Source organism: Balaenoptera acutorostrata, chromosome 3, assembly GCF_949987535.1.
Source record: "Balaenoptera acutorostrata chromosome 3, mBalAcu1.1, whole genome shotgun sequence".
Lineage (NCBI taxonomy): Eukaryota > Metazoa > Chordata > Mammalia > Artiodactyla > Balaenopteridae > Balaenoptera > Balaenoptera acutorostrata.
Genome location: NC_080066.1, coordinates 46,038,883 through 46,063,901, shown reverse-complemented (window position 1 = coordinate 46,063,901; position 25,019 = coordinate 46,038,883). Strand labels below are relative to the sequence as shown.

Here is a 25,019-nt window from a genome sequence, read left to right as displayed (position 1 = left end):
GCCCTCCAAGTCCATCCATGTTGCTGCAAATGGCAAAATTCCATTCTTTTTTATGACTGAGTAGTATTCCAGCGTGTATATATATCACGGCTATGGTTGCTTCCATATCATGGCATTTGTAAATTGTAAATAATGCTGCTGTGAACATGGGGATGCATGTATCTTTTAGAATAGTGTTTTTGTTTTTTTTTCAAGTATATGCCCAGGAGTGGAATTGCTGGGTCATATGGTAGTTGTATTCTTAGTTTTTTGAGAAATCTCCCATTACTTCTTCTTAGCACACTTATTCTTCTTGAAGGTGGATGCAAACAATTTTTCATCCTCTTTAGGAGTTTTCTCCTTGATGACTTCTTTAAACGAGGCCAGGTGGAAACATAGGAACATACAAAGACTGACCCACGACGGCTTCCTAAACATCCGTCATGGTATAAGCCTTGTTGGTCACAACGCGGACACTCCACCTGAGAATTCACTCTCCTGACAGACTTTTTAATAAATTTCCCAATTGATCTGGACCACAGTGTGTATTTTCCTCCAGGTTCGCTATTTAAAATCCATGATATCTAGTTGTTCAAGGTGCTTTCACAGTTTTATCCTCTTCATCAAAGTCCGATCCACTTGTGAGACTACCAGACCTTCCTGGTTACCCTTTGCAGGGATGCATTTACCTGGCTGTCAAAGAGGCTAGCTCAGGAAACATCTGCTGGGCCATTGCAGTGACGTGGAAATTTGCTGCCAGTGTGCATTTTCGGCCCCAGAATAGAATAGAATAAAATAGAATAGATGACTCCTTCAAGAACAAGTCCCTTGGACAGCTGAGGGTGCAGCTAAGCTACCCCATGGTATTGCTGCCTCTGCACCCATTTTGTTTGGCCAAGTGGCCTGTGGGGACCTTGAATTGACACCAGCCCCCTCATGCAAGTGCATGCGCTAGATAGCAGCCAGCCCTGGAGATCCACAGTCTCCCCTCCTCCCCAGGGCCTGCCCCTTGTGCACCCCTCAGCTAAGACCCCCATCAGGCTCACCGAAAGCTCACTCTTTTGGTTTGAATTGACCTATCTGGCCTTAGCTCAGGAACCCCAAAGCACTCTACCCACAGACCCTAATCAAGACATGTGCCCCAGTTCCTGTTTTCTGTTTGCACTGGGCCTTGACTTCCCCATGTTGCCCCTAGAAGTGCACCAGGTACTTCCTCCAAGACCTGTGAGTAATGAACTTCCCTATTTCAGTTTCTCTCGTGGTCTGCTCACCATCCAACACCTTGTGCTCCACTTGACAAGTGTGAATGTGACAGATTCATAACAGAAGAGCACGTGGAAATGCATATTTCATTCACAGAATCATAAAAACTACCAGCTTTCTTCAAAACAATTGGTACCTTGAAAAGGATAAGAATTAATTGGAAAGAATAAGAATTAATGTTTGTTTGGAAGTTTTGGTATATAACTCATTTACATTTAATTTAATATCCTTTATGGAAAGAGGTAGAATATAAATAATAAATAGATTTTTAATACAATTGCGCTTTCTCAGATGGGCTTCCATTTATGCAAGCAAAAAGAAATGTAGAGCTTACGGGTGTTCCCTGGTGGTCTTGTGGTTAGGATTCGGGGCTTTCACTGCCATGGTCTGGGTTCAGTCCCTGGTCGGGGAACTGAGATCCCGCAAGCTGTGTGGTATGGCCAAAATAAAAAATATATATAGAGAGAGCTTTGAGTGCAGGCTCACCTGTAGACGTGACGAGGTTCATGAGGGCTTCCCCTCACAGGTCCAGACCTGCTAATAACCCCTCACTTTTAAGGTTGGTAGGTCATTCTGCCCCAGAACAAGGGATTCGTGGGAGTTTAATTTGTGTTGTTTTACATCAGTCAGTGCAGCTAATATAGTTTGAAATTCAAATTTCAGAATACTGATTTCAAAGTGCTTCCCTTACTATTCTGAGGCATAATTGGTTTTTTATCCTTGGGTATCTCAAGATCATATGGTAAGGAAAAGCTAGATGCCACCCTCTTCAGTGCTGTGAGGGTTTTACATTGCTTTTATTTTTCTGTGCTAAGAGCATTTTGAGAAAGGAGATCCCTAAACTCCAAGCATCTGATTTCTTCATGAGCAAATGGATGCTACTGGCAGAGTCTACTGACTTCAGGGGTTCATTGCTAGGGAGCATACACCTCCCCACATACACACACCTGGGCCAAGAGTCAGTGAGGGCAAAGCAAACCCAAGCCAAAACGGTACCCAAACCAAGATGGCACCCAAGTCCTCCCTTTCTGGGTCAATGACAAATCTCTAGGGGTGGAAGCCCATCTGGCTTTGAATTTAAGACATGCTCTGAATAGCTTGAGGTCTGAACGGACTGCAATGAATTGATACTGTAGATAGATTTACCTAAACATCTTGTTGTGTAATATTTACCCGTCACTCAGAGGCTATTAAGTCAGGTAAGCACTCCATGAAACCTTGACCTAAAGATACCATTTAACATCCAAAAGAAAGAAGAAGAATTCTATAAGTATTTCAACTTCATAAGTTTTTAGGGGGGTAGGGGAGATGGTGCAGGAAAATTTTTCTTTCCTTAAAACATGTTAATATTTTTGTTTGTTTATGGAAAACAGTGTATCTCTAAACATGCTCACATCTCTAATGAATGACCCATCATTATATATAGAGAGCATAACAGGAAAAAGTAAACCCCGGTGAAGATGAGAAGTAGCTGTGATTTGGTGGGAAATACATTGGACTTGGCATCATAAGGCCTGGTTTTGAGCCTCGCCCTGCCATTTATAGTCTTGGTGACCTTGGACAAGTTACATAATCTCCCTGAGTCTCAGTCTCCTCATTTTGAAACGGAGACAGCTGTGCCCATCCCATAGTTGAGACCACCCTACAGTTACGTGGGCGACTTTGTCTTATAGTGGTTGATCAACAAAACTTGAGTATAACTGATCATGCAGTTAGAACCCACCCAGAAGTCAAGGTTATCTAAAAGTCCTTGGGCACTAATTCGAAAAGATACGTGCACCCCAGTATTCATAGCAGCACTACTGAATATTGCCAAGATGTGGAAGCAACCTAAGTGTCCATCAACAGATGAATGCATAGAGAAGACATGTCATATATATATATAGATAGATAGAGATAGATATATATATAGATATATACACACACACACACTCACATATACATACACACAATGGAATATTAGTCAACCATAAACAAAGAAAGGAATTTTGTCATTTACAGCAACATGGATGGACTTGGAGGGCATTGTGCTAAGTGAAATAAGTCAGACAGAGAAAGACAAATACTGTATGATATCACTTATATGTGGAATTTTAAAAAATACAACAAATTAGTGAATATAACAAAATAAAAATAAGCAGACTCACAGGTATAGAGAAAAAATCTGTGGTTACCAGTGGGGAGGGGGTGGCAATACAGAGCTGGTGGAGTGGGAGATACAAACTATCAGGTGTAAGATAGGCTACCAGCATGTATTGTACAACATGGGGAATATAGCCAATATTTTGTAATAATTGTAAATGGAGTGTAACCTTTAAAAATTGTATTAATAATTTTTTAATTTTTTTAAATTTAAAAAATAAAATAAAAGTCCTTGGGGAACTCTGCAGATTTCCCCACAGTCCCCACACATACAAAGGCTCTAGCAGAATCAGGTATGTAGTAGATACTTTGTTACAATCAAAACAATGGTTCTTATCCATGATATAAAACTAACATTGGCAACTACTTATCAACACTTAACTCTATGCCAGGCATCTGCTCTAAGTTTTCTATTATTGTGTTAACTCATTTAATCCTCACAATAATCCTCTGAGGGAGCCGGAGTATATCCCCATTTTTCAGATGAGATAACTGAGGTTTAGACAGTCTGTTCAGACTGCATGTTCTTGGCCAGCATGCCATATTGCCTCTGTAATGTAAAAGTGAAGACATTCCCTCAGCCTCCAACAAATCGAGAAAAAGAATACCATGGTGGTAGAGGAAAATTTCACATAAGCAACACATTTGTTCTTTCTCGATTGGCACCCTTCCCCACCGCCCATCAGCCGGGGATCTTCTTTATTTCAGCTTTGCATTAGCCATTCTAAACAATTTTGAATTTGATGAATAACTTGGTTCTCTGTTCCTCTTGCTAAATGTCTGTGGTATTTGTGCTCGGCACCGACTTGTTCATTAATCCAAATACTGCGGCCTTCTGCTGGTTGGGAGAGAGACGCAGACTCGCTGATCAATTCAGATAGTTGCCATTTGGTGGATAAATGGGTCCAAGCTGGTTCTTCTCCCAAGAACTTACTGGAATGCGGAGAAGTAGACACTGGGTGGTCTGTCCTCCTTTACAGGAACCTGGTGCATCTCGGTATGGGTACCCGGAAGTTGCTTTAAAACAAGAGGTTAGGGGCTTTCCTGGTGGCGCAGTGGTTGAGAATCCGCCTGCCAATGCAGGGGACACGGGTTCGAGCCCTGGTCTGGGAAGATCCCACATGCCGCGGAGCAGCTGGGCCCGTGAGCCACAATTACTGAGCCTGCGCGTCTGGAGCCTGTGCTCCACAACAAGAGAGGCCGCGATAGTGAGAGGCCCACGCACCGCGATGAAGAGTGGTCCCCGCTTGCCGCAACTAGAGGAAGCCCTCGCACAGCAACGAAGACCCAACACAGCCAAAAATAAATAAATATATTTATTTAAAAAAAAAAAAAAAAAGAGGTTACTAAATGTTTACAAGGTGTGGTTTCAGGTATACAGTAGTAATGCTGGGTATGACTGCTGAAGAATTTCATGCTGACACTAAAACATACAAGTGTCACTTTTCAAATAACATTTCCTACTTGCTCAGCAACATTTCGCTTGGGAGAACCCAGAAATGTTCCAGATGAGGCCCCAGGCTGGCTCCTCAGAGTCAGGTATGGGCAAGGCCAGTTAGTTACAAAGCCAACACTAGTTCACTGAATTCCTAGAGATACCAGACCGTGAAGCTGGGAGACCGCCTCCCCGGGGGGCGGTGGGATGTGGTGGGCAGCCAGGCCACGATTCTGCAGATTGAGAAGCTGCGGGTCCAGAGGTAGGAAAGGACAGGGACCACACAGCTAGAGGTAGAACTGCTCCAAATCCCAGGTCTCTCTCTTTCCCCACATCCACTGCAGTGTCTAAAAACTCTCAATCTCAACACCGACAATGAAGCAATTCACAAATACTATCACTTTCGTACTGGGCTTTGTAGGCAGAAGAATTTGCAACTGTAGACCAGCTAGTAGGGTGTGCACTGGAGTCGCAGACAAGAGCTCAGGAGGAAAGCGAGGAAGACTTTCATAAATGAATTCCAGCTCTGTACTAGCTTATAATCCCAGTTAGCAAGAAAGGGGAGAGGTATCAAAAGAATAAATGAGGCTGCTCCAGGAGCTTACTGAGACTCTCAGAGGTCAAGAAGGAGAGGTGCGAAAGACGGAAGGAGGGGCTTAAATTATGGAAATGTGACCTCAGAAACTGTTAGCACGTCATCAGGAGGGCTCCAACCCAGCCTGGGCTGAGGCTGGGGGACCTCAAAGGGAGTCCTTCCTTCTGTTCTGAGTAAGAGGATGAGTACAGAGATGGACGAGTGTCAATGGAGGCAGAGAGAAGACCAAACATCTCCATGCCTGGGAAGGAGTTAGTGAGCTCATCAGAGGTGGTGTGACCGCTGGGAGTCACCCAGACCTGCCCAAACCCCACTCTGCCACCAAGCCAGCTGGGTGACCTCAGGCAGGTTACTTGCCTTCTGCAGTGTAAGTTGGGGTAAATGTGGGTTGTCTGACTTCCGGATGAGAGAAGAGAGAAGATGTGTTTTTGAATGGGAATTGAAGTCCAGGAAGAGAAGAGGATGTAGTTTTTAAAGGCATTTGGCATTTCTCATATGGACTATTTTATTTTATTTATTTATTATATTTTAAGTGAAGTATAGTTGATGTATGATATTATATAAGTTATAGGTGTACAATAGAAGGATTCATAATTTTTACAAGTTATACTCCATTTATTGTTATTACAAAATATTGACTATATCCCCCATGTTATACAGTATATCCTTGTAGCTTATTTTATACTTAATAGTTTGCACTTCTTAATCCCCTACCCCTATACTTCCTCTCCCCCCTTCCCTCTCCTCACTGGTGACCCCTAGTTCTCTGTATCTTTGAGTCTGCTTCTTTTTTCACATGGACTGTTTTATATTTAAGTCTATGTCTACATACATACATCCCCTTTGGCTGGGGAACTCAGTTCTTCTTGGACTCCTCAGCTCCTGACATAATGGAGGGACTCATAGGGCTATTTCACTGAGAGTCAGAATAAAAAAGGAAATACCCACTGGGGAGGGAGCAGTTGAGGGCTTGCTAATACTTTTTGGTAAAATGATAGCTAGATAGATAGATAAATAGGTTGGTTGATTGATTTTTATGTGTGCTTATGTGCATATAGAAATATCTAGAAAGATGCACATGAAACTGTTGATAGTTATGGCCTCCAGGGATAGTGACCTGATTTCATTTAACAGGAAATTGATTTTTGAACATGTGTGTATATTACTGTTTCAATTTCTTGAAATAAATTTGATGTTAGATTGAAGAAAATGGAAAGTCCAGAAATTTTGTTCTCCTAGCATTTTCTTTTTAAAAAAAAAATCCCTTTTATATCTTTCCAGCACCATGAATATGCCCATGCCTACCAAGCAGGGGTGTGCTTCCGGAAGGTTCTGAGGTGGACACTCCATGCTGATGTCCCATGCCAACCTGGTCCTCCAAAGTGGACTCCTGAGCAGGGATGCTACCCCACGGGGCAGTCTGATGTGGTTTGTCCACAAGGTGGAATTTTGACAGATGTGTTCCAGACAGTATGAGGCCAATGGTGACGCAGTTGTCACCAGATCTGGTACTAATGAAGTCTTGCTTTGCAGTCAGTGGTCCAGTTCTTTAAAGAAGCTACTGACAAAGACCCCCCCCATTCGAAAAGATTCTTCAGCCTGGTAAAGTCCCGAGTTAATTTGCGGCAACAGGGATGGGGAATAAATGTGGGGCTCCTGAGACACCACACAATCACCCCTCTCAGAGTCCTCAGAACTAGAATTATTTGTCTCCACATCTGCCTGCCCCTGTGGGCTTCCCGGGGTGGGGGGCGAACTGTCTGCTGCTCATCTGAAAACCCCTAAAACCCACTCAGAGCCTAATACTCAGTGAATGCTTGTTGAATGAATGAAACAGAAAAACAAATAAAAGAATCTGCCTTGCGTGTGTGAGTGGGGCGGGGCGGGGGGAGGTCGGCGGGGGTGGGGGTGGGGCGTGGGGGGGGCGGATCTTAGTAACCTGATCACAGACATTAAAAGACATGTCCAAGAGCAAATAAAATCTGCTAATGTGTTTTAAATCCATTGAGAGAGTTCAAAGAGAAAGTGACATATTTCTTCAGTTTCTGAAGAGAGCTGTTGGAATGTCAGGGAAATGTGTGTTTCAAAAAACCATTAAAATATTGGAATAAAATCTGTATGTTTTAATTACTAAGAATAAGCGCCCCTCAGGGTGAGGGACAGAGCTCATAAGCCAAGGAAGTAGTGTGCACACACAGGGAAAGTAAACCTGCAGCAAACAAACAAACAAACAAAACCAAGATAAGCCAAAGAGGGAACACATTGGAAGGCTTTCCGAAATCAACAGTAAAGAGGTTCCTTGATGCCAGAGTAAGGACAGTGAGACCCAAAAATGCTTTGGAAGAAGAGAAGCAGAGAGATTCCTAACTTGTCATGGAAACAAATAGGTCAAGGACAGCCTGTGGCCCTCTACTTCAGGAACGTCTGCCGAGAAGGGAGCAATGGCAATTAAAAATGGCAGTCATATCCCGGTGGCCAAAATATGCAACTTTCCTTCCACACCTGGCCTGCACCCAAGGGCGTACATGCTGGGCCCCCTGCCCACAAAGGAAGCCCACCTATCCAGGAAGGGTCACTTTTAATAACCACTTTGGTGAAATAGATACTAAAAAAGTAGTATCAGCAAGCATTTTGTAAAGTCCTAATTAACTGGCCAAAGCACAACACGCTTTCTGAAAAGAGAACATGAAACTGGACCAATCTATTAGCATTCCTTGAGGAGGTAGAAACAGGTCTGGAGAAACCCAGGGCTGAATTATGTTTAAACGTTCAAAATTCCTTCTGACAAAGTTCCACCCCAAAGGTCATTTCCAATAGTAAATTCCTCCAGAACATAAGGGGAAATCTCCATGAATCGGAATCGTCCTTAGAGACAGGAAACAAAAAGAGGATAAACAGGTACTTTTCTAGATGAAGAATTATAAACAGTGGGGATCCCCAAGGATCACTGGTGCTCCCAGACTTTGTTTAAATGTCCATAGATCATCTGGAGGAATGACTGGTTCCAGGCCTTCAGATGAAATGGTTCCAGGCTATCCAGAGAGACGGCAAACAAATGGTGATTAACTGCAGGACCAGTTTATGAGTTTGCAAGAAGATGCATATTAAGCTTTTGCAGGGGCAAGCCTCAGTTAATACATTTAGGAAAGCAATCCAAATTACAAAAATAACGGACTGTGTCCAGTCTGTTTATAGCCCCCAAGGGATCTTGGGGGTCTTTGCAAAATGTTTGTTTGCCAAAGACTGTGCAGGACCAAGCGTTCAGAAATGGTATTGGAAACTAAGCCAGAAATAGTCTTCTCCCTGGGCTCTACCCAAACCTGGCAGTTTTATGATCTTCTCCTAGAGAAAAATATCTCAAAACCGTAGAAAGGTGAGTAATCACCCGGGCAGAAGGCTTTCCTGAGAAGCTGGGCTGCTTTGTTCTTTAAGGACGACAGTGTGGAAAGATGAAGCCAGAAAGGTGATATGATCAAAGTCTATAAAACCTTAAAGGTTATGCAGAGATTGAGCAGCTCTGGTTCATCAGATCTGAGATGGACAGACCCAGTGTAGCCCTTGAGGTTTGAAAGAGGATTTTGAGGGACACATTACAAAGAAGGATTGGGTCCCACTCTGAGTTGTAAAGTGAAGCAACTGAGTTCCTCAAAATGTGGTATAGGGCAAAATTTTTTCAAAGGTGGGGAGTGGAGGGGATGGGAGTAGGCTCAAGAAATTTTGCCAGTAAATGGATGATGGATTAAGAGCCATCAACAACACATCCCTGCACTTCTGAGGATGGCTAAAATACTTCGTGGGACCAGTGTTGGACCTTAGCTTCCTCCTGATTGGTCAAGAATCTGTGCATAGACGTGAGAGGAACCAAAATCAAACCAGTTTCAGCAAAACAAGGACTTTGTTGGCTCCCATAGCTGGAGCAGGTCCTCGTGTAGCTCCGAGGAGCTAAGAAGGAGCTTCAGGGAGAATCATGTGCTGAAGAGTGGCGTGAGGATGGTTAGCCCTGAAAATCGCCATCAGTCCCTGAAAAGCTCACCAGACACAATGCAATTTTAGTATAAACAGTATGCCAACTCTGCAAACACAGCTTCAACCCACAACACTCATCAATACTCACCTTGCCGTCAAATTACTATCCCCAGACCCATCCTGTGGAGGAATCAGAGATCAGAACTGGAAGCTCCCTCATGGCAACAGTCTCAGGACAGAGTCTGATTGGTCAGCTTGGGTCATGTGCCAGTCACTGCTTTAATGAAACCAATTATTAGATTCTCTGTCTTGCCTGGACTTTAAGTCCAAGAGGATAAACTGATTGACTCATCCTGGGTCTTATGTGCACCCACGGTTGATGGAGGGTGATGGAACTTAGAACATGCAAGTCCCTACACATTAGTCACCCGGGAGGGCTGGCTAAAAATGCTGATACCCAAGGCTCTACCTCCCGAGATTCAGATTCAGCTGCTCCGAGTGGGGCCTGAGCATTTGTATTATTGTTAAATCCCCCATGATGGTCTCCCAAAAGAATAAACCCCTCTCCTTCGTGAGGCTTTGGGTGGGGCTCCCAAGTGCTAAAAATGCACACCCTAGCAGAGCATGTGCTGGCCTTTCCCAGGCTTTCCCAGGCTCCTGCTTTCTCCTTCTGCAGCCTCACCTCTTTCTCCTATAGCCATCCTCAAGCTTTTCCAGCTCCTCAGGCAAGCCACACCTTGGTACATGGTTTCTTCAGTGTTCCTTCTACCTGGAAGTCCTGCCCTCCTCCTCCTCCCTTGCCCACCACCTTCCCCTGGCACATTGCCAACTGGGAAAACTTCCCTTCCCATGCTGCACCCCAGGCTGGGCTGGAGGCCCCTGGCACCCGTGTTCTGTGCCTCCCCATCAGCGTCTGTGTTATGCCTTATTGAAAGTGATTGTTAAGTTGTCTGTCTTGACTTTAAGCCCAGTGTGGACTTGCACCATTGGAATGAAAGGCACATACAGCGCGTCAGGGGTGGGTTCAGTGTGCTTGGCTCTGCAGTTTATTAGCTGGTAATTGGGTGAGTACTTAAGCTCACTCAGCCTCAGGTTCCTCATCTGCAAAATGGGGATAGTAATAGAACCTACCTTAGCTTAAAGTGTCTAGAAATGTAAGGCACTTAGCCAGCACCTGACATAATGTAAGAGCCCATTGAAACATGAGCCATTATTACTATCATTCTTACTGAAAATGAATCCTTGAAGACACCTCGCAAGATACACCACCCTTTCGGTAAAGCCCTCCCCAGGTAGTTAGTTGTTCACTCCTCACCTCTGTTTTACTAACCCTCACCTTCCTCTAATATCTGTTTCTACTAGCAGTTCAAAGATAGGAGTTGTCTTATTGATTTCTTTATACCCCAGGGACTAGCATGCACTAGTCCTAAATATGGATTTATTGACTGATGACTCAGGCCCTGTTCATACCCAGAGGCAGGAGAAGCCAGACTCCTTCCCCACCCCTGCCCCTGGGAGGGCTTCAACCTTATGTAGACCTTGCCTTTCAGAAGCTCCCTGCCCCTTCATCACACAACCCCACCCCCCGAAAATGGAGAGGGAGAGATGGGGGGCGATGGTTCAGTGGTGGGGCCTCCACAGCAATGACTGGCCGAAAGGGAATAGTAGCATGAAAAGGTCTCTGCCCCTCCGCCCAGGCTGCACCCAGGGGAAAACGCATAAGTGGTGGGACTCTATAATGAGACCTGTCAGTCTGAAGTCAACTACACTTTGAGTTAAGTGAGTTTCTATGGCAAATAGAGTGCTGAGTTCCAAAACCCAACATTTCAAGAATTTCTCATTTTTGCAAAGATTTGGGGAGTTGTCAATAAGCTGGTTGGTTTGGCCGGTATAGACAGATTCCTCAAGGTCAACACAACCTCATATTGCTCTGTTTGTGGCTGGATTTCTCTTCATAGTCTAAACTGGAAAAGCCAAATCTCTACTTTGGTGATGTCCAAATTCAGCCTCACACATTTCTCCTCTGAGAAGGAAGCCCTTTTCGTCCCTTTCCCAAATGATTTGCTTATGCCATAGGAATTGGATCTCCTCCCAAAGTGACAGCCAGTCCCCTGGCCAGAAGGCTGGGGAGCTCCCATGGCCCAGTGCCCCTCCCAGATTGTGCAGGCACACCTCGTTTTATTGTGCTTCGTAGATACTGCTTTTTTTTTTTTTTTTTTAAATTGAAGGTCTGTGGCAACCCTGTATCCAGTAAGTTTATCCATGCCATTTTCCCAACAGCATTTGCTCACTTTGTGTCTCTGTGTCACATTTGGGTAATTCTCTCAATATTTCAAACTTTTTCTTTATTGTTCTCTGTTATGTGATCAGTGATCTTTGATGTTACTCTTGCAAAATGATTCCGACTCGCTGAAGGCTCAGATGATGGTTAGCATTTTTTAGCAATAAAGTATTTTTAAATTAAGGTATGTATACTTTTTTTTAGACATAATGTTATTGCACACTTAACAGACTACAGTATAGTATAAACATAACTTTGATATGCACTGGGAAGCAAAAAATATTTGTGGGACTTGCTTATTGCGTTAGTTGCTTTATTGCGGTAGCCTGGAACGGAACCCTCAGTATCTCCAAGGGATGCTTGTATTCAGTTGCAGTCTTGGGGTGACAGTATTATCAGCCTGCCCCTTACAGACGAAGAAACTGAGGTATAGAGGCTGCAGCCAAAGGTACACACTCTTGGGCAAGGACAGTGCCGGGAGGGCCTGCTTCCAGGCCTTCTGAAGTCTGCACAGCCTCTCTGCTGGATCCTAAGCCACATTCTACAACCCAGAGATGCTGCAGCTGTGGTGGTGGTGAATTTACAGTCGGGGCTGCTGGGAATGCTAATGGATCCTTTCTCTCTCATTAGCGAGAAGCTTTAGAACTAACTTGTGTTAAGGCAGGATCTAGCAAAGGGTGTTAATTGGTGGACCTCAGAGGTGCCTGTGTGCAGTCTGGCTCTGTGCCTGCCTCAGTGTGCCAGGGCTGTCCTGTGTTTCTAGAGAATAAATTGTGGATCTGGCTCCCGGATGGGCCAAGCCCAAGAGGAATGCGAATCGCGACCTGGATTTTGAGGTGGTGGCCTTTCACCGGACAAACCTGTCGCATTTTGCCAACGGGGGCTTAAAATGAATCCCGGTTTGGGGGAGTGATAATTAGACAGAGCCTGCTGGACTGAGACCCACATTTTTCAGGGAAATACGGTGGCACCCCAAACTGTAAAGCCAGCAGTAGCCATCACGGCATTTTGCCCTAAGGAAACAACAGCTTGTTTTTGCCCCATGGTACGGTGCTTGAGGCATTAGTCCCCTTTCATACTTGTTTTGTAGAAGCCAGAGTCAGAAGTATTACTGCTTTGGGTTCCATCTGCAGACCTAGGGTCCTCTTCCCCTAGCCCAAACCTTTCTCCTTCAGAGCTTCACTCCCCTCCCAGCAGGCAGAGTCCTAAATGCAGAAGCAGCCCTGCAGCCTCTGTGGCCTTCAGCAAGTGAGGACTGCCATAGTGCTTAAGAGAAACATCTAAATTGGATAAAAACTCAGAATTTTTTCCGAAGAACCAGATGAGTAGGCTTGGAAGTGAGGTGAGGGGGGCCAAAGGAGCAATTGGTTTGACTAAAAACACTTGCTCTGGCGTATTTGTGTTCCATCCAAAAGATGCTTCTCAGGGGAAGTGGCCAGTCTTAAATATCCCAGCAGCGGCAGGAGAGCTGCGGGGCCTAGGGAATCTTGGGGAGGAGACATTTTGCTCCTGGAAAAATAAGTGACCAAGTTAAAGGAAGTCACCACCCTGATGCTCTCCCAAGAGCGGCCTTGGTGGCCTTGCCCTGGCAGCGCCGAGCGTCCAGGCCCTGCGCACCGCGGGGCCCGCTGCATCCGCACCTCCTGGGGTGGCAGCTGTCCTGCCGCCTCCGTCAGGCTCGCAGGCCCCCGACTCCGGCGCGCGGCCAGTACGAGTCCTGGGGCAGCAGCGAGGTGCCTGGAGGGGATGCTGGAGGTGGCCGAGCCCAGGCAGGGTGGGTGGCCCGGGGCCAAGGGAGAGGGGGGAGGTAGGGAGGGAGCCTTGAGCTGCTTTAGTGGCCGACATCCATTGGGCCATCCCGCCCAACCTCGGACAACTTGGAAGCGGAATTTTCAGCCTCCTGCACTGGGGACACATCTGAGTGAGAGCAATGAGTCGGGGTGTAGGTGGCGTCTTCGGGACAGCAGTCTAGTTGTAAAGGGTTCCTGGGGTTTTTCTCCAAGCTCAGTTTCTACTTGGGTTGGATATGTATAGGGAAAATGGGGGGAGGGGGCGCGGCCGTCCTTGCACGCTGCCGGCCTTGGCTGTCCCGGGGGATTTGGGCCTTTTTTTGCGTGGAAAGCCGCGGGGTTCGGGAAGCCGGGGCGCGCCCGCCGTCCTCCAGCCCTGGGTTCCCCAGGTCCCCGCGGCCAGCGCTGCAGCCCGGCCGCCTCGGTCCCCGCCCAGCTCTTCTCCCCCAACCCCCAGCGGGCCGCGCTGAAACCCGAGCGCGAGGGGGCGGAACGCGAGGCGGCTGGGGCAGCGGGGCCGCGCCGACATTGGAGGCGAACTGGGTGATGGATGGCGAGGGAGGGGCGCGCGGGGAGGAGGGGCGCGCCGGGCGCCCGCGGCCGAGATGGACCGAGCCTCCCGGCTCGCTGCTCCCGCCGGCGGAGCGAGGCTGCCCTTTCTCCGCAGCGTGATTTATTTTCTTCTTTTCTTCTGAACTCTTCTTCCAGGGAGAGGCTAGTGGTAACAGGCCGAGCTGGATGGATGGGTATGGGGAGAGGGGCAGGACCTTCAGCCCTGGGATTCTGGCCGACCTTCGCCTTCCTTCTCTGCAGCTTCCCCACAGGTAAGGCACTGCCCCCGGCCCGGGGACAGCCGGCCGGGCGCGCGGGGCCCGCTCCCCGGGTCTCCTCGCAGCGCCGGGCCACAGGTCGGCGAGTCGGAGCTCAAGTTAGCCGGCCCCCCGCCTCCCATTTCCACGCGTCTTTGTTTCTCCCGCGTCCCGCCGAAGGCGCGATGGATGCGCCCGTGGGGACCTGGGGGACCCCTCCCAGGCTATAATGAAAAAGAGCCAGGCGGGGAGGTCGCAGGCGCCGGGGACGTCTCCCAACTTCCGAGAAAAAGGGGGTACCGGGACGCGCCCCTTAGGGGCCCCCGAGAAGGGGGAGAAAGGGAGGCACGGACTCGGAGCAGGGGGCACTTTCTCCAGCTCCTCGCCCAGCAGTTTGCAAACCTGCCGGGTGCCCAGGGGTGGAGCCGGGGGCGCCCCTGAGGTCCCAGGCCTGACCCGGACCGCCCCCTCCCGCGGGACCCCGTCCCGCCCCCCCGCGCTCGCCCACGCGGGGAAGCCCACGGACTGGGCTTCGAAGGGTCCTTATTCCTGTTTGATAACATTCCGCGTCGCCCCCTGTTTGTTTTTATTGTGTCAGAAAGGGAGAGAATTTCAGAATTAAAGCTGAAAAAGCCCATCTGTTTCCAATGAATCCCCCATAGTTTTTCACAATGTTTCTGGCAGATCGCTGCTTTCAAATTCCTCCGAGCCCGGACCTCTTGTTTTTGTTGGGGGAAGGGAGACCAACTCCACAGAGAAGCATTTGTTCCTTCCCAAACGCTCCAGTTTCTTTACTTTTTTTTTTTTTTTCCCCTTTCGGAGGGGGAGGGGGAAGGCACGAAACTTAAATCCCGGGTCTGTTTTCTTTATAATGTTTCAGGAAAGTTTATTCCATTTTTGCCATATGCTACTCACAGCCTGGAAATGCCAGTTAAACCCTTCGTACCCATTTTCCCCTTGCTAAAAATACACATAAACCCAGCGTCATGGGTCAAATGGTCCCTGATGCAAGGCGGGATTTCCCGGCTGTTTCCATTGTGCTGCGCGATGCCGAGGTGTCTTTTTGCAAAAATGAGAGCCTGTTTCGCTCCGCAGGCGGAACGGATCCGCAGCCGCAGCGCTCTACCGAGCTCTGCAAGAAAGGACTTGAATTAGACCGGGATTGGGTTGTTTTGTTTTGCTCCTCAGCCAACTGGGTTTCAGGAACTGGCAGAACTGGGCAGTCCGGACTCGGCCTGGCTGTAAGTTGGGGCTCCCGGTGGGAGGACATGCAGGCAGTGGTGAGGGAAGAGGAATCCGTTTACTTTCCCGCCCCAGCCCTGCTCCGGGGCCCCCCAAAACCCACCCGGCCCCGCGCGCCCCAAGGGCGTCCCCGGAGAGTCGCAACCTGCTCGCAGCCCTGGATTCCATTGGGGAGGCCCCGGGTGAAGACAAGATGGGGGGTGTCAATGCCTTAAAGAGCCCTTAGACCCCGTGCACCCTCGCCCCAGAATATTACAACCTCCATAGAGGGTCAAGCAGCAGGGAGTCCTACTTTCCCTCCCTTTTTTTTTTTTTTAAAGGCAGTTTCCCCACCTATAGAAGGTTCTGGCTGAAAGGCTGATTTGGTTCCCTCCCAAGAACTAAGAAAATAAAATTTGAAATGATCCTCTTCTTAAAAAAAGAAATCCCCCTTTTAGAGATGCAGAAGTGTGCAATGTGTGTGCATCTCGGTTTGGTCCAGATAAAGATCCAGCCCATTGGAAGTTTTATCAGATGGGTTGATAAATGGCTTTTGTCCCTTAGCTGCCGTGGGGGATGTGATCTCAGCTTGGAGCTGAATTTGAGAAGGGGGGCTTAGAGGCCCTTAAAACAACACCTTCCCACTCTTAAAGCGGCAGCACTTGTTAACTTATTGGGCTGGAGAGAGAGGAAGGGAAGGGCTGGCAGGAGGTACTCAGAGGTAGGAGGGAGCTGTCAGGGCTGGGTGGTGGAGTTTTGCTGTTTTCATTTCTCCATCTTAAAAACTTTATTTTAAAAGTCTCCCCCATAGTCTGAGGAAAGCTGGTGGGTTATATAATTCACAGCCCGAATTCCATCACTTGTTTCCAAGAAGCCCATTTCTTTTTGGCTTCAAGGCTGGTAACTAAAACCTGGCAGATAGAGCAGATAGCTGTTGCACTGTCATGCCAACTGGCTAATGTTTCTTCTAATTTGAGACCTTGACAGCCGCATTTAGTCAAAATTGCCCACCTTGCTGAAAACTGAGCTTCCAGTATGCCCGCATGAAATACACTGGGGGCTCTGAAAACGCGTGTGCTCCAGAAACCTGGGTCAAGAAGACAGTTTCTTAAGAGATGAAATGGGTCATTTCCACCACAAAGAGGTGGACTGTTGGCAGAGGGGCTGCTTGGGGATAAAGTCAGAGAACCTGCAGGTCTGGTGGGGAGCTGGGTGGGCGTTAGAGAGGAAAAAAAAAGAAAGCACTGGAGACAGTCAGGGGCCCTGTGTGCCAGCCCCTCCCTCTAAAGACAGGTGGAATCTGGCTGGAGCAGCCTCGTGAAAGCATAGGCTTGTTCGGTGCTAGTCGACTTGAATGGCTTCCAGGAGTAAACCCATAGGAGTGCAAATTAAATTGGACATAGTTATGTGGAGAAAGATGCCTTAACCTCTGCTAGACTGAGAGGGTTTGTGTCTTTTGAGAGTGTTTACATGTACTCAGCGTGCGTGGCACAGCTCCTGTGGTCCTGACACAGGGACAGCATTCGGGGCCCTCGTCTGAGCAGGGCTGGCGTCCGCCTTCAGTCCTGGTGGAAGGGCAGGGGCCCTTGGGTGTCCCTTGGGCTCTCAGGGTGTCTGCATGGGCCATGCTGTGCCTTCAGCAGATGGACAGAGTGGCCCACTGCTGTGGTCTAGCTGGGAGGGGGGTGGGTGGCAGGAGGCCAAGAAAGGCTTCTTAGAAGAGTCTTTCACTAATAGCGTCTGCTTCAAAACACAATTAATAGATACTTTTTTAAACTTTGAAACCACCCTGGCTTAATAAAACAGATTTCCAGGAGGAAGCCGTCAAAGTCATAAGTTGTAGACACGCTGGCGTGCTTCCCATTGGCTGCATATGGATGCTATACTCCAGCTTGGTGGTTCTCAAAATGTGGTCCTTGGACCAGGAGCATCAACCCCCTCCCTCCCCTCGCCCCAGGAACTTGTTAGAAACCTACTGAAGCTGATGTTCTGGGGGTGGGATCCGCAGCCTGTACTGTAACAGGCCTTCCGGAGGGTTCTGATGCACCTCAAGCGTGAGGACCACTGTTCTAAAAATTATTGCCCTGGGCCTTTCTTTTTTCCTCTTTCCCCTTCCTTTTAAACCACAGCTGTTTTAGAAAGGTTAGTTCTCAGTGGGGAAACTAAAGCTTGAAGAGACCCAAGTCCTCTGCAGTATCCAAGTACATCTGTGTCATTGTAGAGATGAGAATATTTATCTCGGAGTTGCTATTCAAAAGTGCACAAGCAAGTCAACCTACTTATCACGTTACTGTTCTCCCAGTAGGACTTTGTGTCCCAGAGGGAAAGACTGAAATGAGTCCCATTGCAAGAGCCAGATGGCAGCAGCGCCAGCCAGTAGGCTGGTGTGTACCACACCAAGGGGCCTGCAGGGCAGAGCCCTGGCTCCCAGGGAGGGCGGGATGTAAAATCCTGCAGATGGTTGGCCCCTTTGGCCCTGAGGATGAGTTGGAGAGTAAGGAGAGCATCTATGGTCTTCTGGTTTAAGAAGGGAAACCTCTGCAAGGTTGGAGGAATTGGCTAGCAATCACCCCAGTGCCCAAAGGAGAACTGGGGAGAGGTGATCCATGGGCTCCGATAAGGTTGCTCTGTGAGATGGGGAACTGGGGTGCCGGGTCTCTGTGGAGGTGAGAGGATCACGTGGGGACCACTTTATATGTTTGGAGCTCGTATGGTTCCTGCTAAAATTTCCCTCTCGGGTGCAGTGTGCAAGGCCCTCAGCAGAAGTGGGCAGAGAACCCCAATTTATGTTTGGTTGAGTGACTGGGGGTGCTATGCCGTTGTAATACCTGGCTACACTCGACCTGCCTAAAATTGAAGGCACTGTATCTTCTAGGGTAACCAACGCATCTCCGTGGACCCAGGACTTTACACTGTTTTAAAATTGAGAGTCCCGTGTTTTTAGAAGCCCTCTGAGTCCTGGGCACACCAGGATGGTAGGTCTCCTTAGACTCTCCTCCTGTCCCCTGGACTAGTGCCTGGCCTGTGTCTGTTAGACCCCACTGCCCAGAACCATTAAGTCCTGGGTGTGAAGTGGCCTCTCCCTTCTGTCCGTTCACCTGGCGCTGGGCCTCCTTCCTCCGCCCTTTCCTGCCTGTTCCCGTCGTCACCTGCAAGCAGCTGAGCTTGGACCTGCCTCCCAGGTGCCCCACCCGCACGCTCCAAGTTGCCAGATGAATCGCTCTAAAACTCCTGCTCAGGCACTCACAGCTCCCTGTGGCCCTCTTTGGAGCATCCAGAAGGGAGAACCCTCTGGCATCTGGTCCCACACTCATCCCCGGCCTCATTCCCATTGCCTCATTCCCTGGCATGTCCCCAGGCTCCAGGTCCCTCCTGGTGCCCCCATACTCTGTCACCACCCACCACACCTTAACTGTGGGCAGCCCCCAGGCCTTGCTGATGCCCCTACCCAGTTTGGGATGGGAATGCCCACTAGATTAAAGCCCAAGGCCAGTGCCATCTGTTGGGGTCTAGTGCTGTCCCTCCAGTGACCTGGGTACCTGTCACCTTGGCTGCTGACGCCTGTGCTTCCTTTTGGCCTTGTTGCTTCCTGGGTCTTGGGTTTTTTGTTTTTTTTTTTTAAAACTTTATTCACAGATAATGTGTTAAAGAATGACATTCAGGGCTTCCCTGGTGGCGCAGTGGTTGAGAATCTGCCTGCCAATGCAGGGGATGCGGGTTCGAGCCCTGGTCTGGGAAGATCCCACATGCCGCGGAGCGGCTGGGCCCGTGAGCCACAATTACTGAGCCTGCGCGTCTGGAGCCTGTGCTCCGCAACAAGAGAGGCTGCAATAGTGAGAAGCCCGCGCACCGCGATGAAGAGTGGCCCCCGCTTGCCGCAACTAGAGAAAGCCCTCGCACAGAAACGAAGACCCAACACAGCCATAAATAAATAAATAAATAATTTAAAAAAAAAAAAGAATGACATTCATTTTTTATTTTTATTTATTTATTTTTTTTGGCTGCGTTGGGTCCTCGTTGCTGCGCGTGGGCTTTCTTTTTAATCGCGGTGAGCAGGGGCTACGCTTCATTGCCGTGCACGGGCCTCTCATTGCGGTGGCCTCTCTCGTCTTGGAGCACCGGCTCTAGGTGCGCGGGCTCTAGAGCGCAGGCTCAGCAGTTGTGGCGCACGGGCCCAGCTGCTCCGCAGCATGTGGGATCCTCCCGAACCAGGGCTCGAACCCGTGTCGCCTGCATTGGCAGGCGGATTCCCAACCACTGCGCCACCAGGGAAGCCCCGGGTCTTGGGTTTTTAATCCTCTTCTAAATCACTGGAGCTGTTCATAAGGGCAGGAACCCCATTTCCCATTCCTTTATACCCTTCTCCTTGCTCTGCACCCCAAACACACCCGGCACAATCCTGGAAACTACAGGACCCTTGGGTTCTTTGTGTCTCTGTTTGTTTTTTGCTCAACAGGCAGAGATCACAGGGTTTGGGGGGGGTGGAGGGGGGTGTCCAAATACCCCAATCTTTTTTTCAAAAAATTTGTTTCTGCTTATAAAGACAATACTCATTTTTAAATCTAAAGACCGAAAAAAGATAAATAAGAAAATGAAAATAACCCAAATTCCAGTCTCCCACAGACTACCATCACTAATTAACATTCATGAATAACCTTCAAGACAGAATACCTTCATATTGTTTTCTCCAAAATATGATCATTTGAAGGAGAACAACAATTTTTAAAGCTCTTCCGTTTATTGAGTGGCCACATATACCAGGCACTCTGCTAAATACTTGAAATACGTCACCTCATGAGATGGTCACCCTTCCCCCGTGAGCATCATTCCCACTGTATCGATGAGGAAACAGAGGGTCAGAGAGGTTGCCTGACATCACACAGCTTAGTGGCAGAGCCAGGAGTAGAGCCCAGACCCCTGCCCTTTTCCATATACCAGATTTTGGGTAAACACACTCGTTAAACGTGCTACGTAGCATTTTAGACTTTGGGCTCTGTAGCATATAAGGCTTTAAGGTGGGGGAAAAAGAATAAGAAACTTTGGAGATATGATTAGACAGCAGAATGAAGAGTGACCACACTCTTCCATGGATCTCACATTGTTGCCTCTTCACAAAGGCCCTCTCTGCTCCCTATCCATCCCTGGCTTAGCATTCCAGAGCACATGCCACCCAGCCGTAGGTTGGGAAAACAACTTTGGCAGAGCTATCATGGTGCAAATTTTCCCAAGTCAGATTTGTGTTTTTTGGGTTTTGCTTATTTATTTATTTCACTCACCACTTCACCTGGGCAGTCAGAATACCGAGACGCCTATTAAAGTGATCCCTCTGCGCCCAAGTCCCTGCAGAAAGGAGCCCATTATTGCTCCCCACGCTAAGGAATGTTCCATGAACACGGGCTCACACTCGTGTGTGCACCAGCCGGGCGTGTGCCCTCCCCGCGCATGAGGAAGGTGGAGGAAGGCCTGCCTGCAGATGGAAGTGGGGGAGAAAAGCCACTTCAAATGAATTTTGACCCAGAGCAGCCAAGCAGATGCGCCCAGGGTTACTAGAGGCAGAACCAGAATGGAAAATTATCACCTCTAGAGCCAGTCCTAGACTCAGGAAAAGGGGTTATGCCTCAAAGTAGGAAGCCCAACTGCTCGCCTACAAGCTTCATTTATACCTGAAAAGTGATGTCTTTGCCCATACCATCCTCCTCGTGGAACCCAGAGTCACTTAGTTCTCTGCCCTAAGGCAGGGTGGTCTTGGCATGGAATCCTGTGCCCGGCCCCTGCCCGCCATGGGCCCCTCTAACCCAGAGGAGCCCTCAGCTGCCTGACTGACAGGCCTGCTTGTGGCCTTGGGCCCGAGGGTGAGCACATGTGCTTTTTAGCGTTCTCTCGGCTGTTGATCTGGCTCCGTGTGGCCCCGGTGGGAGCTGGGGGAGGGTGTCCAGTTGGGAAAGCTGAGGTGTGCCCTTTCCCTTGGCACTCGGCGTGGTTTCTGGCAGCGACTTGGCACGTGTGGGGGCTGGGACAGAGCAGCCTGGCTGGGTGTGACGAGGGGGCAGCGCCTCCTGCCTCAGCTTGGTGAGTGGCACTCGGCCACCTCTGCCCACACTTAGCAGTGAGTTAACCACTGCTCCCCCACCTCCCCTCCTCCACTCCCTAAGCCAATGCAGATTCTCTGAGAAGCTTCCTCCTGCCCCGGGCTTTCTTCTCGGGTAGGCAGGTCCCTGGAGGAAGGCCCTGAGAAAACTCCCAGCGCTCTCAAGGGGCGAGAGACACTTTGGAGTACCGGGCTAGGTCGGTTCCTTGGAACATTCTTAACGCTGAACTGGGAGGAATGCCTTTGAGGAAAGCTGATCGATTCCGGCTGCTTGTGGGTTAAGTCAGGTAGGGTCTGCTGCACCTGGTGAAAACTCCAGTCCCTCACCTGGGTGTGTTCCTCTCGGTATGTGACGCCAGACACCTGGATGGAGCGACACAAACCCGGCAGCCACAGGCATCTCTCAAGCAGAGAGACTCCAGAACACTGCCCGGGCAAGAGCTTGCCAAATTCTGGCGCTAGATCCATCCACTGTCCCCTCCCAGCTTCGGTGCTAAGGGACAGGAGAGGGTGGAGAGTGGTCCGCTGTTTCTGCTGCCGGTGCCCAGCCTGGGTCTCCCACTGGGCGCAAGCACGTTTCCCACCTCTTTTGGGACCCACATCCCAACTCGTTGCTAAGAGGCGAGCCCCAGCATTGGCGCTGCCTGGGACAGGTGGGCAGTGAGGACAGGTGACCTGGTGGGGGGGGCCCGGCCTCTGTGCTGCTCCTTCCACAGAGGCTGTGCAGTGAATTCTCTTTGAAGCTGCTCTCCCTCTGCTCTGCCTGCTTCTATCCTAATTAAAGCCATCGCCTCTTAATGTTATGCCACTTCCTAAAATAGTGTTCTCATCATGCCATGTACTAACTGAAAATTATCCAGCGGCCTCCCCACAGTCAGCGGGATCTGGTCTGAAATCCTTAGGCTGGCGTATCGGGGTCCAGTCAGGAAAACAGAAGCCACATGGGTATTGCCACAGAGGGAACCTAATATAGGGAATTGTGTCTAGATGGGCGTGGGAAGACGGAAAAGGCCACAAGGGACCACGGAGGCACACACAGAGTTGCAGGAAGCGACTTCCACTTCTGGGCCTGGAGGGACAAAGGGAAGAGGACCTTGGGGGCCCAGGGCTCTGAGGAGGGCCGCTGCCTGGCTGGTCTGGCCGCTTCGCAGCAGCACCACCAGCGGCTGGAGGGGAAGAAGGGCCAGGGCTGGGTGGTGGTGCTAAGCTTAACCTGGCTGGGCCTCGTCTAGGGCTCCCTGGTGGTAGAATCTAACAGGGAGCTGGGTGAACAGGGAAATGGGGTTTGCTGCATCCCAGCCCCACACAGAGCAGAGAAAAGCAGTTTGAAGCTGAACGACATTTGCTTCATCGCCGGCTTTCACTCGGGGCTTTCGTGTCTGGCCCCAAACTCCCGGCCACACTCTCAACCATCCGGCATTTCGCCTCCGGCCAGTCCCAGCTGTTCTGGAGCCACTTGGGCTTCTGGACCTCTGCCCTGCATCACCTGTCAAATCCCACTGCCCTTCAGGACCTGGTGGAAAGGCTGCTTCCCTGATAACCCTCTACGCCTCCATCCTTAAGTCTGTGTTCAAATGAACCGTGTCTTCTTCCCTGCATCCCGGTGGTCTGCGTAGATGACTCCACCTGAGCACAGAAACCAACTGGGGAGTTGTTCCAGGAATGGCAGGAAGCACCGTGCCTGGCACCTAGTGGGGTCCAGAACCTTCACCAAGTCCATGAATCCAGGCAGTTACCCTGCAAACCAGAGTAGGGCAAAACCAATGTGACTGTGGGGTTTGCCTTCAAACGAGCCTTATACTCCTTTAAGAAGAGGCAGGTTTTTCTCTTTCCCGGCTCACCCCACCCCTCCTACACAGCAACTGAAACCTGATCTAATCCCTTTGCATGAGGGTAATTTATTGGTCTATTGGACCTTTCTTGGTGGCAAATTGCATTGTCTTTATTCCTGGGTTCAGGCTGAGGAGCGGCTCCTGCATTCCTAAGACTCCTTTCTCAGGGCCGAGCCTTCACACCCCGTGGCGCTCGGCAAAATAAGTTTTATTGGGCTTCTTTGTTATGCAAACAAGGCGGTAATAATCAGGCTATTATTCTGAAAGATTGGGCTTGATTAACAGTTCAAAGGAGGTCTCTGAAAGCAGCTAATGCTGCGCTGGTGCATAAATATTTTCATCCTGCCTGGGTTGGTACAGCTGCAGCTTCCAGCTCCTGGCTGCTGCCGCCCACCCCCTGCCCCGTCTTTCTGCTCCGAGGGGAGCTGGGTTGCTATTTAAAGGAAGAGAATTAAGTCAGGCAAGCCGTGTGTGGCTGTGATTCCTCTCTGCTTCATCTCAGACCATGAGGAAGGCAGTCTGGAGCCCACCTCCTGCAGAAGTGAAAGGTTACAAATGTGGGGTGCCGGAGCACAGATGCTTTGAGCGTAGAGTGTGGGAGTCAGAGGATTCTCAGGGGATTTGCAGGCAGGAGGTGGCACCCTAGCTGGGGCGTCGATGGTTGACAGTTCAGTGAGGCCCACAGAGAGGAGTGGCCAGAGGGTGAGACCAAAGAAGGTGACACAGGGAAGCCAAGGGGCCATCCCCAGTATTTGCAGGGTTACATTTGAGCCTTTTCTATGTGGCTCTAGAGAAGGACCAAAGTCCCACGGATCTCCCTGGGGGGCAGATGTGGGTCCACAGCTGGAGCTGTCCAGACCAGGAGGGGCCAGCCCTGCCCAGCAGAGTTCCAATGGCAGTGAGCCGGACACCCACCGGGCAGGGATGCTGCAGGCAGATTTCCTGCCATGGGGGCTGGCTGGAGGTACAAACTGGTGACCTGTGGCATCCCTCAGGCCCCAGGTTCTAAAATTCCATGGTGCGCCTTGGGAAGCCAACAAGGAGTTTGGTCGCCAAGTGAGCATTAGATAAAGTGATCTTAACAAAGTCAGTTGCACAGAGAAGTGGGAGCCCTGGCCCTAACTGCACAAGTTGGGAGCGAGTGGGTCCGGTGGTTGCCCAGGGTCCCAGCCTGCACCCCACCTTTTGAGCCAAGTGTCCGGCATCATGGGGCGCTGGAGGGAATCGGGTTTCCTGGTGGTGAGTCTGGCTGGCCACTGTCTTTGCAGCCTCTGGATTCTCCTCTGTTTGTTCCCTAGTAGCTAATCCCAAAAGTTCTGCGTCTCAAGAGGCTTGAGTCAAATCAAAATATGCATAATAGACTTCCGAGGAGCATAAAGTCTGTGCAAGGGTCTTTGCATTTTCCTGGGTGTCTGAGGTGGAGCTCCAGGTACCAAGGGTCAGAAGGGGGCCCCTTGAGAGCCCCCCCCGCCCGAGCACACAGCGTCTGAGATGGACATAGGAGCTCAGGAGAACTTTAATCACCTGGCTGTGCGCACATGGGCTGCCGTGGCACCGTGGCGAGGTGGCCGTCTGCAGGAGCCAGGCAGGAACAGGGCAACCGGCCGCCTTCTGTCGC

At 49.6% G+C, this 25,019-nt stretch overlaps 1 protein-coding gene across 2 annotated transcripts in view; it reads left to right on the top strand.

The window, feature by feature from the left end:
* Positions 1–25,019, top strand: part of RGMA (repulsive guidance molecule BMP co-receptor a) — a 45,232-nt gene that overhangs the window by 4,902 nt on the left and 15,311 nt on the right. Inside the window, exon 2 of one of the 2 annotated variants that reach the window (XM_057544028.1) lies at positions 14,160–14,275. In XM_057544028.1, the coding sequence (XP_057400011.1) occupies positions 14,160–14,275 (116 nt within the window). Of the gene's footprint in view, positions 1–14,159; positions 14,276–15,423; positions 15,502–25,019 lie in introns of those variants that run through there. The other variant, XM_007164993.2, reaches the window with a different exon arrangement.